This window comes from Polyodon spathula, chromosome 10 (assembly GCF_017654505.1).
Source record: "Polyodon spathula isolate WHYD16114869_AA chromosome 10, ASM1765450v1, whole genome shotgun sequence".
NCBI lineage: Eukaryota > Metazoa > Chordata > Actinopteri > Acipenseriformes > Polyodontidae > Polyodon > Polyodon spathula.
The window spans coordinates 44,798,118-44,814,961 of record NC_054543.1 but is presented as its reverse complement, the minus strand read 5'-3'; the positions used below and the strand labels follow the sequence as shown (position 1 = coordinate 44,814,961).

Here is a 16,844-nt window from a genome sequence, read left to right as displayed (position 1 = left end):
AGCAGTGGGGTCTACCAGGGCAGTCATTCCCACGAAGCAGAATAAACCTCTGGGGCCATTCAACGTGTACTCTGACAGCCTTCAAGCACACTGACTGCTTGAAAACTTCCCCAGGGTGAAGATGTCAGTTCAGTAGATATTTTCTAAATAAATGTAATTATTATAATAAAAAATACTTGTGAATGAATCAGATTTCAGATTTATGTCTTGCTTCATGCTTGCGATATAACGTTTCAGTGACGTTCATAACCACAACGGAGCGTTTCCTTTCGAAAATATAAACAAACTGGACAACCAACACGTCTCTGATAACAGAAGTGCCATAGTAAGCCTAAACTGTGGAGGAATATGCAACACTTGCTTTAAAAAAAATGTAAGCCAAACGTTCCATCTAGAAGGCTTAATCAATGTCTTTATAAGCAGGGTATAATGTAGTAAGTCCAAAGTTTTTTTGTTTTTTTTTATCATCTACACCAACATTAAAATGCAAGCTCTTGGTTCTCAGTCCTGCTGTATAAAACAAATTGCCCGGTTTGAAAGTACACATTAGGAGTAAAGCAGTCGGATGTTTGCTTTTCCAAAGGCAACTGTTTCATTCAATTGGCCCTTCATCAGCCTCCTTCCCTCCTCCTGTGAATACTCCTGCAAGCCCATGCTGTCCTGCAGCCGAGGGCTGTGTCACCAGCCTGCAGCAGTGACTGGCTGTGCGGAGACGCTATTTCTGGGCTGCCTGTTTACTGTTTATGCTCAGACTCGCAGCCCTGTGCCCACCCACTCCAGCACATCAAACAGGCCTCTTCTGGTTCTACCGGCACCTGCTGCTCACAGCAAAGAACACCAGCAGCTTTCCCCACTGCAGACCCTCCCTGAGCAGCAGAGGTTCCTACTACCTGCCCCAGGCTTCAAAGTAGAGACGCCAGGCTTCTTTCCTGACAGATGTCCTGAAATAGCCTAGTTCTGCTGGGGAGGCAGAGCCTGCGACTGAGAGTTATTGAGGAAAAGTGTTTTGAAGGATATTTTAGTTTAAAGAGGGTATATTTAGTTGCTGAGGCAGTGTGACTTAATGATTAGAGCTGAGAGACTGGGAGGGAGGCAGTGTGGTCTAGTGGTTTGAGTTGAGGGACTAGGAGGGAGGCAGCGTAGTCTAGTGGTTAGAGCTGAGGGACTGGGAGGGAGGCTGTGTGTGCTAGTGATTGGAGTTGAGGGATGGAGGGAGGCAGTGTGGTCTAGTGGTTGGAGCTGAGGGACAGGGAGGGAGGCAGTGTGGTCTAGTGATTAGAGCTGAGGGACTGAGAGGGAGGCAGTGTGGTCTAGTGATTAGAGCTGAGAGACTGGGAGGCAGTGTGGTGTAGTGATTAGAGCTGAGGGACTGAGAGGGAGGCAGTGTGGTCTAGTGATTAGAGCTGAGGGACTTGGAGACAGTGTGGTCTAGTGGTTAGAACTCAGAGCTATAAGTTACCTAATAACCTTATCAGCACATCTCATCAAGATAGGAATACAGTGATGCAGTTATTACTGTACAACGGTCAGTCAATGGGAGAACATTCATCTCAATAACAATGAGGAGACTGGTCCAGACCCAGACTAGATCGGCTCAGGAGGTCTGTGTGAGTGACGTGTTTGTCTTGTTGCAGGGAAGGGAGATCTCATTGGCTCTGACTTCCTGACGAAGGAGCAGGTGATCAAGACGAATGCCAACGTGAAGGCGTTGACCTACTGTGACCTGCAGTACCTCAACCTGAAGGGCCTGCGCGAGGTGCTGCGGCTCTACCCAGAATATGCCCAGAAATTCATAGCAGAGATACACCACGACCTGACCTACAACCTGAGAGAGGGCAGCAACACAGATGTGAGTACACAGGCTCTGAGACACACTGAGAGACACACTGAGAGACACACTGAGATACACACTGAGATACACACTGTGAGACACACTGAGATACACAATGAGATATACCACAACCTGACCTACAACCTGAGAGAGGACAGCAACACAGATGTGAGTACACAGGCTCTGAGACACACTGAGAGACACACTGAGAGACACACTGAGATACACACTGAGAGACACACTGAGAGACACACTGAGATACACACTGTGAGACACACTGAGATACACAATGAGATACACCACGACCTGACCTACAACCTGAGAGAGGACAGCAACACAGATGTGAGTACACAGGCTCTGAGACACACTGAGAGACACACTGAGAGACACACTGAGATGAGACACAGAGAGACACACAATGACACACACACAATGAGACTGAGACCTACAGCAACACAATGAGAGTACACAGGCTCTGAGACACACCAGAGACACAACACACTGAGATGACAGAGACACCTACCGACACACACACACACACTTTGACAGAGACACACACACAATGAGACACACACACTTTGACAGAGACACACAATGAGACACACACACAATGAGACACACACACTTTGACAGAGACACACAATGAGACACACACACAATGAGACACACACACTTTGACAGAGACACACAATGATGACACAGAAATTCATATTAGAGATTGGCAGCAATACTGACAGTTACTGACAACTCACACATTGATCTAAGATCTAAAAACTCTCCTCTCTCTCTCTCTCTCTCTCTCTCTCTCTCTCTCTCTCTCTCTCTCTCTCTCTCTCTCTCTCTCTCTCTCTCTCTCTCTCTCTCTCTCTCTCATCCTCTCTCTTAATCTCTCCTCTCTTCTCTCTCTCTCCTCTCGTCTCATGGTGTGTTATCTTGTGTGTTCACTCTAAAACTGTCTGTGGGATGTGTCTACTCCTTACTCTGTGTGTGAACTGTCTCCTCAATCCTCTCCTCTCTCTCCTCTCTATCTCTCCTCTCTCCCTCTCTCTCTCTCTCTCTCCTCTCTCCTCTCTCTCTCTCTCTCTCTCTCTCTCTCTCTCTCTTCTCTCCTCTCTCTCTCTCTCTTCTCTCTTCTCTCTTCTCTCTTCTCTCTCTCTCTCTTCTCTCTCCTCCTCTCTCCTCTCCTCCTCTCTCCTCTCCTCTGCTCTCCATCTCTGTGTGTCTTACTCTTGTGTCTTGTTACTCTGATGTGTGTGACCCTCTGTCTCTCTCCACTACCTGTCTCCTTATAAGTCTCCCTTCCTCTTCTCTGTGGTATACTCCAGATCGTATCCTGTCACCAGTCTCGTCTGTTACTCCCTCTAGCCCTTGTAACTAAGTCTTAATCTGAGAACCGTCGTTATGATAGTCAATGACTGTTGAGAGAAGATAGAGGGTGTAACTAGATCTATCCTCTCTCGCTCCTCTCTCTCTCTCTCTCTCTCTCTCTCTCTCTCTCTCTCTCTCTCTCTCTCTCCTCTCTCTCTCTCTCTCTCTCTCTCTCTCTCTTCTCTCTCTCTCTCTCTCTCTCTCTCTCTCTCTCTCTCTCTCTCTCTCTCTCTCTCTCTCTCTCTCTCTCTCTCTCTCTCTCTCTCTCCTCTCTCTCTCTCTCTCTCTCTCTCTCTCTCTCTCCTCTCTCTCTCTCTCTCTCTCTCTCTCTCTCTCTCTCTCTCTCTCTCTCTCCTCTCTTCTCTCTCTCTCTCTCTCTCTCTCGCTCTCTCTCCTCTCTCTCCTCTCTCTCTCTCTCTCTCTCACACATACACACACACTGATATCTTGTGGCTGTGTGAATATTGTTTTTATGTTAATGAATTTCCAATGGGACTGTTGCAAAGCACACTATGTTACAAATGTCGATTCATCTTGCATAGTGTGTGCATTGTCTTGCTTTGTATTGTATAGTATTGCATTGTGCTGTGCTTTGTCTCAGAGCTCATTCTCATTCCACTCAAGGTCTCTCACACAGCGAGGTCTTCCCTGCGGCTCTGCCTGCACGCTGTTACTAAGAATGGCTCCTGAGCGCTATAAATAGCAACCAGCCTCCCTGCTGCACAGGCGGGGGGGGGAGACACTGTGACACACACGCACACACATACACACGCACGTATAATGACAACGGCAAGACATTCTTACAGCACCTTTCACAATGCATGTCACAAGATGCTGTAGAGCAGCTTCAAATCATATCACCCCCATACAGTGAACCCCAGTAAGATAACACAAGCTAATGGGGTGCTGCACCACACAGCCCCACGCACACCAGCTGCCTGCCACACACTGGCACAGGCAAGTACTTAAGCTGTCAGCCTTTCACTTAAACATACTCAATCTGGGACTGATTCTTTTTCTTTTTAATTACCGATAATTTGACAAAAACTGGAACCAAATCAACTCAGTGTTCAATTCATACCTGCTCTACTCAGGATTTTCATCCCTTCACAAAATTAGCAGTAAATTATTTGAGAACTGGGCACTGAAAGTCATCGGACTTGAGCAAAAACACTGATGTGCAGCAGTGGGCAGTCCTGGATTGTATAGTATTGCATGTATTGCACATGAAAGCAAAAAAAAAAAACAATTCATAATTTATTAAAGAATCTACACTAGCAGTTCCTCTTAAAAATACAATAAAAACAATCAAGAGTCCAGGCATGAATGGCAGTTACTAGGAGATGTGCTGTCCGGGATCGTCATGATTGTCTGCAGAGGTTTTGTATTGTACTGTGATACTGAATTATAATACATAATAACCACTGATATGATGTGTGTCAGCCACTATAAAATGAGCTATACTGTTTAATCATTCTTATTGAAGTATATATTCGAATAGTATAGGGTGCTGTTTAAGATACAAGCTCTGACCTGTCCTGCAGCGGTATCAGCTTGTATAGCCCCCTATTGGATATTTTCTATGCATTGTAATGTGCTGTGCTGTACCGCACCCTGCAGGTGGAGAGTGAGGTGAACGGGGGTCTGGTGAAGAAGCTGCCCTCTATCCTGGAGGATGAGGAATGTGAGGATGACGAGCGCTCCCCCCACTCCCGCGCCCCTCGCTCTCCTCTCAGACTGAGCCGGGCACTCAACTCCCCCTTGCTGCCCCCCCGCCCCTTCCGCATGCCCCCCGAGAGCAACAAGCCCTCGAAGCTGCAGATCCCAGCCGTCAGCTTCAGCGCCCCACCAGAGCTCAGCCCCAGGTAGGGTCCTGCCCCTGCAGCGTGGCAACCCTCACTCCTGTCAATCATGAAGTCACTCCTCCAATCAGATCACTACATTTCACAACATTCTAGTCTATGTTATTTAGCAGGCTTGTCATCTCATGCACAGTAGACTGTCACAAATATGACATGAATAACGGCATTAACTAGATTTTTTTTTTTTTTTATTCATAACAAGTTAATATGTTCGGTTGAGCCTCTGTCTTACAGTATAAGAGTGTAGTCTTGCTGCGCTGTGATGGACATAGAGCCAGAAGCTGAGGGCGCTAGTTAATCCCAGGACACCGTTCTATTCCCATGGTTACCATGGAGCAGATTTATCTGGTCTCCTTGGTAACCCAGCATCTTAGGAAGGAGATTCTGTTAACTTAAGCCCCTTTCACAGTGGCACTTCTATCCGGGTCCCAATCTGGTTCTGGCTATCCAGTCCCGCGTAGTGTGAAATCACCTACCGGGCATGCACTTGGGTTGACCCACCTCAGAGACAAAATGCATGGGGGCCATTCGCAAGCCGACTAAATGCCAAACAGCCACGTCTGCGTGAAGGTTTCACTTCCGCAAGGAACATTTCTGTTCACTCTGTTTAACCATATTTTTGTTGACTGAGACACACCGTGAGTCAGATTGCAGCCGGGATGAAGAAACATTTGCTCTAATCAACATGTGGGCCGACGGTTCAATCCAGAGACGCTTGGATGGAAGCGTCCATAACAAGCTGCTTCCGGGGCATTGATACCTGCACTGTGTACTTGGGTCTGTCACCCAGGTCAACCCTGCTTTATCAAAAAGCAGTGTGAACTTGTGTACCCGACCCGCCTGGCAATCAAAAGCAGTGTCCAACTTGTGTACCCGACCCGCCTGGCACCCAGGGCCTCCTGACCCAGGTCCGCATGCCAGTGTGACGGACACTTGAAACCCGCCTGGATCTGCACCAGGTCCTGGGCCCAGCATCGTACGGTCAATACACATTTTAGTGAACCCGCCTGGGCGGACCGTTGGTCCTGGACCGGCCCATGTGTCACACTTTAGTGAACACGGTTGCTCGCACCGTGGTCCTACTGTGGTAATAGCTCACCAACTGTCCCACTGGGCACCAGGTCCTGACCCGGGTAGAGCATGCCAGTGTGAAATCACTAAGCCAACCCGCCTGGCACCAGGTCCTGACCCGGGTAGAGCATACCAGTGTGAAAGGGGCTTTAGACACTGTGAAGTGCGCATTTAGAACAGTGACACTTGTTTGAATTCTTTTAGTGACAGTCTGGGCTATAATCAATGCAACAAAAACAGGGAGAGAATCACAAGAACACCTCGTTCCCACCCCTGTTGAGCAGCACAGCATTCCCCACAGTCCCTGTTTAGCTGTGATCCTAATCCTCCTGCCACAATGCTCAATTTGCTCAAAGCACTCTCTACAGTCAGTTATTCTCAGGAGATGTTCTGTTTTTCCTTAAGCGATGCACAGCAAAATGTGTAACCTTCCCACCTCTGTGACTTGTGTGTTCCTCTCTGCAGGTTTGTTGATGGCATTGAGACTAACAGCAATGTTGCTTTTGGGCAGAAATTCGAGTTCAACTCAAACATGATACTGGGCAGCAACTCCAGCCCCCCGACCCCTACCCCAGGTAAACTACCCAGGAGTGGCCTTGTCTTACCAGAGCGCCTCTCTCTCTCTCTCTCTCTCTCTCTCTCCATGTTTAAGAAGTGCTATGGCTTGTTTTACAAACATCCATCACAAGTGTTGGATCAGAAACACACCGTGGAAACTCTGTAAGGCTCCCTCATGGCATTAGAAAGAGCTTGTAGAAAACTCTGAGGTGTGTTTCTATTGTTACTGTGAGTTTATTTCCTAACAGGTGAGAAATGTGCATGTTTCTATGCATGTATGTGAGATCCTCTCTTGTCTCTTCGCCCCAGGAAACAGTGACGAGAGCAGACAGAGCATCAACAAGCTAAACCAGGAGGTGAGCTTTCTCATTTGTTCTTCTGTCAGCACTGGTAAATGACACATGAAGTTCTACAACATAAAAAACCTCAAACTTTCTATAGCATCTATTGAAATGTGCAGTGATTAAACGATCACTATAAATTTAACGTGTCTCTCCCTCTGCAGATCTGTGGTCTCTCCCAACAGGTGACCCAGCTCAGCCGTGACCTGCAGGAAATGATGCAGCTGCTGAAGCCCCACTTCCTGACCCCCAGCCCCCCCTACAGCAGCTCCCTGCCCGCTCCCTGCCTCTACCCCAGCAGTGTGCAGCCTGGCCCCTGGTCAACCACTGCCTCTCACCTGGTCTCTGGAGGGGCTGAAAACAGCATCCACACCTCCCTGTCTCTGGACTCCTTCCTGCCTCCTCTTGGACAGGGGCCCCCCACTCACCCGTCCACAGACTCTCTGAAGATCCAGACAGGGGACCTCCTGGGGGGGCTGCTCCTCCCCCCGCCACCCAGAGGGAGCAGCACTGAGGAGGCCAGCACCCTGGAACTGTTCCAGAGGGGGACGCAGAGGCCAGGGCAAACCCAGACTGACTGCATCCAGTTTATTGATGATGAGGGGACCACTCTGTGAAGACTAGAGACAAGACTAAAGGGAGACCACGCTCCTGCAGACAGACACATACACTAAAGGTGCTGCTGCTGTTTCTGCCAGCGCTGCCCTCCACATTCTCATCTCCAGTTTCTTCACTTTTTCTTGCCTCCGATGCAGGGCAGATCACAGGCAGACTCTAGCCAGGCAGTCAGTCAGTCAGACATGCAGCCTCACAACAAGGGGGTTCAGGGGGGTTTGAATTAGAGCACCCGTTCCAAACCTCCCTTACAACACCTTCAAATCAAAATGGGTTAAAACAAAACCATGAGTGGGAGACTCCAATGCAATGTAATAATGAACCAATACTCTATTGATGCCCATCAGCTTGAAATCCAAGCCTCTTGTAACAAAGCTTGCTATAGCAGCCCTGGTAGAGAGGTGTGAGTGGAGCAGCTGGTCTCTGGTCCCTGATTGGCAGTGCAGTAGAGTTCCTCTAGAGGTGGCAGGGGGCCAGTGCCCTCGTCTCCCTTTGCTTCTGACACAAGGGGTGGGAAGCCTCTAAATTTTTAAGGGAGAGGTGATGATTTTTTAATTTATTTTTTTATTCATTCACTCATCTGTATTTATCTTATTTATTTGCATGAAGTGAGAGGATGAAATGGATGTGTGAAGGGGCCATGGCAACAGTGCAGAACTAAGACACACAAACACACTGTCACAGCCAGTGATTGTGCAGAATCTCTGCCAACCCTGCCCTGCCGCCACCAGTGGAACACACACAGCGAGAGAGACATTATTTTTCTACCTTTGTTACTTTATCAAAAAAGCTTTATTATTTATTATTACTGTATACTGAGCATCAAAAGAAACTTCTCACTTATATTGGATAAAATTCACTAGATGTGATCGAAAAATAACAAACTCTGTTTTAGAGCAAGTGCAGTGACTTTTTATTGTGCTGATTAACAATTGATGTCACGAACATGCTGCAAAATGATCTGTCGATCTTGGGCTGGTGTTGTGACTCTTGGTTTCCCAGTTTGTGGCCTGTCATTGACAGACTGTGTCTGGTTATACAGTCTCGCAGGTTTGAAATTGCTGGCTGTGAGCACCCAAGACGGCAGCCACAGTACGCTGCCCCAGTCCAGCCTCCAACATGCCGATTACACGAAGGCGCTGCTCTCTTGACAGACGTGGCATACTGTTTTTTTTCTATGATTTTCTTTATTGCTTTTATTCAAGCTTGCAATTCAACAGCTGAAATCACTCCAGATCCAGTGTCCAATCAACTGTCTCACTAATTAGGTGATTAAGTGCTTCAGTCATAATCACTCAAGCGTGTCGTGGTCAAGGAAGAATGATCGAATGATTAAAAAGAAACCAAAAACATTCTGTCAATGTCTATCATTCATATACCTTTTTTTTCGAAAATAAATGTGTTATAGTAAGTTTTTTTTGCTGCTCGGTATATGTACAACAATCAGTTTGTGCTGTGTTTTGCCGCATTGTTGTTGGAGCATGACTGGAGTCCAAATCTGTCTTTCTGTGTTTTTAATGCCTGCTAGCTGAGCCCTGTGGCAGCTGTGGTGGCCCTTTCAGGAGAGCATGTGGTCAGCAGGAGCCAAGGAAGGTTTCTGTAATAAATCCCCTTGGAAGTTGGGCTCAAACTGGTTTAATACTGATCCTCAAAGCAAACCACCCCATTCTCTTCCCTGCAATGGCAGGGCTGTCTGTGCGAAATCCTGGGAGGGTGTTCCGTTCCACTCCTGCTGTAGGAAAGCTGAGCTGCAGGACTCCTGTCCCTGACGTCCTACTTTTGATCAGACAATGAAAGTTCCTAAAAGTTTCAAACCTAGCAAAAAAAAGGGCTGCAGTGTTACACATTGATTGAACTCTTCCCCACCAGTTTTATACCACTTGCTTTTTTTCTCATTGCAGGAAAAAAAATCAGGTCAAACCGAATAAGAGTTGACCTCATCATCTTATCAGCAACATGCACCTCTTGTCCCAGTTGTGCGCCAGAGATAAAGCTTCAGCTGTCCAGCCATTCGTGCCTTCACTGTGAAGTATCAAAGGTTTTCAGCCCTTTTTATTGGACGACGTTTCTTTTTACTTTATGCCAAAAATGAGTTGCAGTGCGTGTGTTTCAGTGTTCTGAGCGGTTGATTTCCTTTATGCAATTGTATTCACTTCGCTGTCATATCGTCCCATACGTTTGCTTTATTATGAAGAAGTGGTCGTGAAATATGCTTGATTAAAAGATAACAGAGCCCACTGTCCCCTCTAAATACACCAGAAATGGATGTAGCGGGTGCTCCGAGTCACAGAGTCCTGTCTTCACCAAGCTGGCGTGACTGCATGTGTTCGAACCTTCCTGAGGGTTGCGGATCGAGCTGCTGGCTGCTGTGACCTTCCTTCTGATTAAAATGGAGCAGCTTACTTCAGGTGAAAAGACTTTGTCATTGTCTCAAATTGCTGGTTTCACAGACTACAAATAGCACTAATATTGGACTACCTTACTAAGCAACATTGGGTATTACTAGATTAGCGCTAATCAAGATCTGTGAAGCCAGCCAGAGTCCAACACTACCATTACTGGCAACATGATAACCTGATCAAGCAGTAATTAACAAATTGAAGCACCACGCACCGTTGAAAATCAGTTGCTTCACGAGAAAGCTCATAACAAATTCAGGATTCGGGCACAGCCTTAGTCTGCTACTGTAACTGTTCCAGCCTCCCACTCGTACTCCTTAGAGCTGGTACGACTACATCAAAAATCGATTTTTCAACCGATTCCATTCCTCATTACATACACAAATAAATACTGGATAATCGATTGAATAATTACATTTTTGTAACGTGCACAATTAATAATGTTATTTAAATTGATGAAAGAAATTGCCTCGAACACCCTTCCTTGCATTACAATATTTCTGCCAAAGACAAGCAGTGGGCGTGTTCTTCTTTTCCAGCTTAGGTGTTAACTAGCATCTGATTCGCTGCTCTGTCTGTTTCCTGAGTGATGACCACACCTGGTCGTGTAAGTACAGCTGTTAACACGTTTATGCCGGTACTCCTACAGCACCACACGCAAAGCTGTATTACAGTTAATTACCCCTCGCATTCCACTGTCATGCACAAGCTTTACTGAACAGCAATGATATTAAAATAATCACTAGTGGGGGTGGGGCGAATATTTCTGTGGGCGGGACAATCATCGATATTTTTTCAAACTATATTTTTTGTGCCCAATTAATCGATTGCCATTTGGAATACTGTTTCAAATAGGAAGGAAGTAATCTGGAATAGGAAGAAGATACCACTTCTACAAAAATGTAACTGCCCAATCAATGAGTAACACTGCAACTCTGTACAAACCATCTAGTGTCTGGTTAACAGCTCCTACTGTTTCCTTAGGTAAGCTAGTCCAAGCTTAGCTCTTAATCAGGGTCGAGCATCTGAATACCGTTATGAATATGGGAGGCAGAAGAATGTATGTGAACCCTAACCCATTGTCACGGGGCATGACCTGGGTGCACAGTGCTGCTGAAATGAACCAGCCCGGGACTCCAACACACATCCCAATCAGATACAGTACATATCCCCACACACCTGTCCCAATCCCACAGGTATCCTGATATCCACACATTTCACATGACACCCACGTCACCCTAGAATCACAGGACACAAACCACGCTACGACTTGTTAGGGTCTGAGCACCGTTACCAGGCCCAGGTCAGCGTATCGTACCGATCTCCATGCGCGTGATCCAGGTAGACTGCACTGCACGATGTGAGCTCCAGCGTGGGCTCTTCCGAGAACCCTCTGGTGAGCCGTGGAAAAGGAACAGCAAAGAAACCAGGTCAGCGTCGTGGTCGAATGGCTGGGGCTGCATCGTGACGTCTAACCCTTGTGATTCACAATGAGCAGCTGCACTGACCTCCTGACCGGACTGCTGGAGCTGCACGGACCCAGTCTACTGCATGAGGCATGTGCCTGCTTTTCTTTGAGGGTGGGAGGGGGTAAAGATGTATTTTATTAAAGAGCATGTGCCTGCTTTGCTGTGGGGGGGAGGGGTAAAGATGTATTTTATTAAAGGGCATGTGCCTGCTTTTCTGTTGGGGGGGGGGGGGAATTGTAAAAGATGTATTTTATTAAAGGTTATGCAGTTCAAAAACTAAAAAAGTGGCCTTTCCTTTTTTTATTGTACACCTTTGAATTGTAACTGAGACCTTCTCCTGTGACCTCTCCAAGCACCACCTCCCCTGTTCACAACAGCCTGTGACCCTCTCCAAGTATCACCTCCCCAGTTCAGAGCCACCTGTGACCCTCTCCAAGTATCACCTGCCTGGTTCAGAGCTGCCTGTGACCCTCTCCAAGCATCACCTCCCCAGAGTTCAGAGCAGCCTGTGACCCTCTCCAAGCATCACCTCCCCAGAGTTCAGAGCTGCCTGTGACCCTCTCCAAGTATCACCTCCCCTGGTTCAGAGCTGCCTGTGACCCTCTCCAAGTATCACCTCCCCAGGTTCAGAGCTGCCTGTGACCCTCTCCAAGTATCACCTGCCTGGTTCAGAGCTGCCTGTGACCCTCTCCAAGCATCACCTCCCCAGAGTTCAGAGCTGCCTGTGACCCTCTCCAAGCATCACCTGCCTGGTTCAGAGCTGCCTGTGACCCTCTCCAAGTATCACCTGCCTGGTTCAGAGCTGCCTGTGACCCTCTCCAAGTATCACCTGCCTGGTTCAGAGCTGCCTGTGACCCTCTCCAAGTATCACCTCCCCAGAGTTCAGAGCTGCCTGTGACCCTCTCCAAGTATCACCTGCCTGGTTCAGAGCTGCCTGTGACCCTCTCCAAGCATCACCTGCCTGGTTCAGAGCTGCCTGTGACCCTCTCCAAGTATCACCTGCCTGGTTCAGAGCTGCCTGTGACCCTCTCCAAGTATCACCTGCCTGGTTCAGAGCTGCCTGTGACCCTCTCCAAGCATCACCTCCCCAGAGTTCAGAACAGCCTGTGACCCTCTCCAAGTATCACCTGCCTGGTTCAGAGCTGCCTGTGACCCTCTCCAAGCATCACCTGCCTGGTTCAGAGCTGCCTGTGACCCTCTCCAAGCATCACCTGCCTGGTTCAGAGCTGCCTGTGATCCTCTCCAAGCATCACCTGCCTGGTTCAGAGCTGCCTGTGACCCTCTCCAAGTATCACCTCCCCGGTTCAGAGCTGCCTGTGACCCTCTCCAAGTATCACCTGCCCATGGTTCAGAGCTGCCTGTGACCCTCTCCAAGTATCACCTGCCTGGTTCAGAGTCGACCGGACAGTCATTAGTAGAGCATTCGATTTCTATCATCGACTGAGCCCTCAGATTACAGACGCTGTGGTATATTTCAAAGAAGATTCAAGAGATCCTTAAGTGTCCTGTGAAAGCAAAAAGAAACCCAGAGACACCTGCCTAAAAAACAAACTCCATAAAATCACTCTGTGTCGCCTCAATACAGTAATTCATGTCTGCATATATTTCATTGAAAACAGTCACTCCATGGAGCTTCAAAAAGTTTGCTTATCAGTCAGTTCATAAATATCTTTGACACTCCGGTTCAACAGATTCGTTTAGAGACGCCCGAGTGTGAGTGCGGGCAGGGCTCGTCCTACCTCTCTCACTCTCGCACTGGAAACAACTCGGGTGTCGAAGGACAGACGATCTTCACACAACAAAATCAAATTAAATCTGAGGTAACTGTCCACCAAATAAAAAACACAAAAGAAACAAAAAAAAAACAAAAGCAGAATTTAGTTGTTTCTTTTTTTGTTTTACATCACCCTTGAAAAAGAAAAGCATACTAAAAGTGGGAGAGACCCTCCTCACTCTCAGTGTCCTGGGCGCTCATGTCCTCATTCTCCCTCGTTCTCTCTCTCAGTTTGTACACAGAAAAGAAGGAAGAGAGGACACCCCATATTAACAAAATAAGATTCTTCTGCGAGTGAGCGAGTGTTCCTCTCTTGTTTTCTTCTTCTTTTAAATTAATTTCACCTTTAATAAATCCTGAAAGATTTGTCTTCAAAAAACCCCAAACTCAAATGAACGTGTTTCCGATGAGCTGCTCACGCTGGCAGAGGTGCAGGAGCTGCTGCTGCTCTATGTGACCTCCCAGCGACCTCCGAGCGGCGGATCAGTGACCTCGCTCCTGACTGGGGGCGCGGGGGTAGGTGGAGGGGGTGCTGCCATCACGCCAGGTACTGCTGCATTGCGGTCTTCGCTCTGAGACAGAGAGAGAGGGAAAGAAAGAAAATCAACAGGCCAATTCACAACAGATGAGGTTAGACATGTTTTTAAGATGAACAGTAATTACAGAAAAATAATATTCAATTTAAAAAGCATAAAACTACAGTAAAATCAGCGAGATAATTCTCAGCACACAATGAAGAACACAACCTCCTGGCAATTGTATAGTCAGAATTGGTGTAGCCCCAGCCTCTCCAACCAGGCTGTTGTCCCTTCCTCAGACTCACCGATCACAGAGGCTGGGGTCAGTGGACTGCGTCAGTTTGTGTAGAATATCTACAAAGCCCATCTCTCTGAGCCTGTCCTGCCGCTCCTGAGAGCCTGTAAAATAAAGGTTTTTAGAAACATCTAAATTTCCAGCAATAGCAGACACCGCCTCACAGCTGCAACAGCGGACACCGCCTCACAGCTGCAACAGCGGACACCGCCTCACAGCTGCAACAGCGGACACCGCCTCACAGCTGCAACAGCGGACACCGCCTCACAGCTGCAACAGCGGACACCGCCTCACAGCTGCAACAGCGGACACCGCCTCACAGCTTCAACAGCGGACACCGCCTCACAGCTGCAACAGCGGACACCGCCTCACAGCTTCAACAGCGGACACCGCCTCACAGCTGCAACAGCGGACACCGCCTCACAGCTGCAACAGCGGACACCGCCTCACAGCTGCAACAGCGGACACCGCCTCACAGCTGCAACAGCGGACACCGCCTCACAGCTGCAACAGCGGACACCGCCTCACAGCTGCAACAGCGGACACCGCCTCACAGCTTCAACAGCGGACACCGCCTCACAGCTTCAACAGCGGACACCGCCTCACAGCTTCAACAGCGGACACCGCCTCACAGCTTCAACAGCGGACACCGCCTCACAGCTTCAACAGCGGACACCGCCTCACAGCTTCAACAGCGGACACCGCCTCACAGCTGCAACAGCGGACACCGCCTCACAGCTGCAACAGCGGACACCGCCTCACAGCTGCAACAGCGGACACCGCCTCACAGCTGCAACAGCGGACACCGCCTCACAGCTGCAACAGCGGACACCGCCTCACAGCTGCAACAGCGGACACCGCCTCACAGCTGCATGACTAGTAAAGTCAAAAATGTTGCTATAGCCACACTTCTTAAATAAGTGACTTTCATATTTCACATATAAAAGTGAAGGGAAGGAAAGGGTGTCGGTGATAAGAGGTAAGAAACCAGTTTTAAAGCCCTGGGCTTGCACTCCTCTAACAGGACCCAGGTTGGTAGCTGACTGTTCAGTATGAACCCGATGATGATGCAAACCAGAATCGACTGTTTACATGAAGGCGCCCAAACTTTTGAACTCTACTGAACAACGTGTTTTCAACACTGATGGTTTGTAAAGGAGAAGATAGGGCTCTCTCTCTCTCTCTCTCTCTCTCTCTCTCTCTCTCTCTCTCTCTCTCTCTCTCCTCTCTCTCCCTCCCTCCCTCCCTCACCCTCACCCTCACCCTCACCCTCACCCTCACCCTCCTCCTCATTCCAGATCAGGTTGGAGATGCAGAAGGTGGCAGCGAGCTGAAGCTTCACATTGGAGTGCCCCTGAAACACAGAAAGGGACGGAGGCCTGAGACAAGAGATAACTTTTCACCTAATCGATAGTGTGTGAAAACCATAGACATCTTTTTTTTCCATTTAGGAGGGCTCCCTCTTACTTCGCTATCTGACTTACCGCAACATTCAGGACTTTTACAATATATACTGTCAACAAGTGAAGTAATGAGATCAGTAAATTATTGAATAGTGAAATACAGAGGGAGCGCTGCATTTACTTTTACTAGTGGGGTCCTGAACAGGCTTTCCATCTGCAGGCGTTTTTGCTTCCCAATCAAAGACACCCATCCCGACATACCAGTGCATGCATGCACACACACTCACCATGTAATATTTAATCTTCTGTAGGACGTCATCATTGATCATGATCAGATCCTTGGCGGTTGTTCCGTCACCAATGTTAGCCAAGATACAGAGAGTCTGAAAAACAACAGGACCAGAGTGAAACTGGTGCCTAGAACTATCACCACTGTATGATGGAGTGATGGAGCACAGAGGGGAACGTTCATATTACTCATCGCCTTCTGCGATGAGGTCGTGGAAAGGGGCCAATGTTCCAGAAAGGAAGCCTCTCCCCATGATCAGCCCCTCAGAGCCCCTCCGCATCACCTCGCCTTTCAGACAGGGGTCCTTGTCATGACGGCACTGTCATTACAGCAATTTGGAACAAGTCATTACAGGAACTGCAATTCAATTCCAGGCAAATCCAATCTAGGCCTTTGCCAAAGACATCAGCGTGAGCTTAGCTAGCCTGTGGACGTGGAATCCACGCTGGCTCTATAGCAGAGAGACGCCTGTCACATTCACCTGGGAGGCACACAAAGCAATGAGGCTGACGTGCGTAGCCTGGCTTTATGGAGGCCTTTCACCTCACTTTGTTATTTTGAATGCGGTCACACATATTGACACTTACTTAGAATCCAATTATCAGTGAAGATTATCCAGCGCATTGTCTGACTCAATGACAAAACGACTTAAACAGCAACACGTGGCATGAAGCCTGGGGTCATTTTTTAAAGCCATCATTAAAATGTTTAATGAACGCACATCTTCTGCAGAAACTGACCTTTCCTGTGTTGTGTGAGGCGGTGAGGTACAGCTTTCACATAAGAGCTTCACACTGTTATCTGCATGCAAGGTTATGAGCTGCCAAGCACGCATGAACAAGAGCTTTGTTTTAATAGCGCAATGGGGATTGCAGAGTATATTTCAATTCCTCTGGGTCGCAGGGTGAGCTGTGCACCGTGTTATTGTGCTCTCCAGCAATGTGGGTCTGCTACCTCTCGGATCAAAGCACAGCCAATGCACACAAGTGGAAACCAAGGATCCACCTCAGGCGAGAGGCAGCCAGCTCATTATTGATTACACCGTGTAACA

General features: G+C 48.1%; 2 protein-coding genes across 6 annotated transcripts in view; one reads left to right on the top strand and one right to left on the bottom strand.

Annotated features, from left to right (window-relative positions):
• Window positions 1-8,473, top strand: part of kcnh3 (potassium voltage-gated channel, subfamily H (eag-related), member 3) — a 50,227-nt gene extending 41,754 nt beyond the window's left edge. Inside the window, exons 11-15 of one of the 3 annotated variants that reach the window (XM_041260348.1) lie at window positions 1,635-1,849; window positions 4,820-5,064; window positions 6,598-6,707; window positions 7,000-7,046; window positions 7,217-8,473. In XM_041260348.1, the coding sequence (XP_041116282.1) occupies window positions 1,635-1,849; window positions 4,820-5,064; window positions 6,598-6,707; window positions 7,000-7,046; window positions 7,217-7,648 (1,049 nt within the window). In that variant the 3' untranslated portion in view covers window positions 7,649-8,473. Of the gene's footprint in view, window positions 1-1,634; window positions 1,850-4,819; window positions 5,065-6,597; window positions 6,708-6,999; window positions 7,047-7,195 lie in introns of all 3 variants that reach the window. The other 2 variants (XM_041260347.1, XM_041260349.1) reach the window with 2 other exon arrangements.
• A 4,375-nt stretch (window positions 8,474-12,848) lies between these two features.
• armc8 (armadillo repeat containing 8) overlaps window positions 12,849-16,844 on the bottom strand; it is a 23,978-nt gene continuing 19,982 nt past the window's right edge. Inside the window, exons 19-22 of one of the 3 annotated variants that reach the window (XM_041262324.1) lie at window positions 15,792-15,887; window positions 15,377-15,455; window positions 14,112-14,205; window positions 12,849-13,860 (exon numbers count right to left, since the gene is read on the bottom strand). In XM_041262324.1, the coding sequence (XP_041118258.1) occupies window positions 13,827-13,860; window positions 14,112-14,205; window positions 15,377-15,455; window positions 15,792-15,887 (303 nt within the window). In that variant the 3' untranslated portion in view covers window positions 12,849-13,826. The remainder of the gene's footprint in view (window positions 13,861-14,111; window positions 14,206-15,376; window positions 15,456-15,791; window positions 15,888-16,844) is intronic. The other 2 variants (XM_041262326.1, XM_041262325.1) reach the window with 2 other exon arrangements.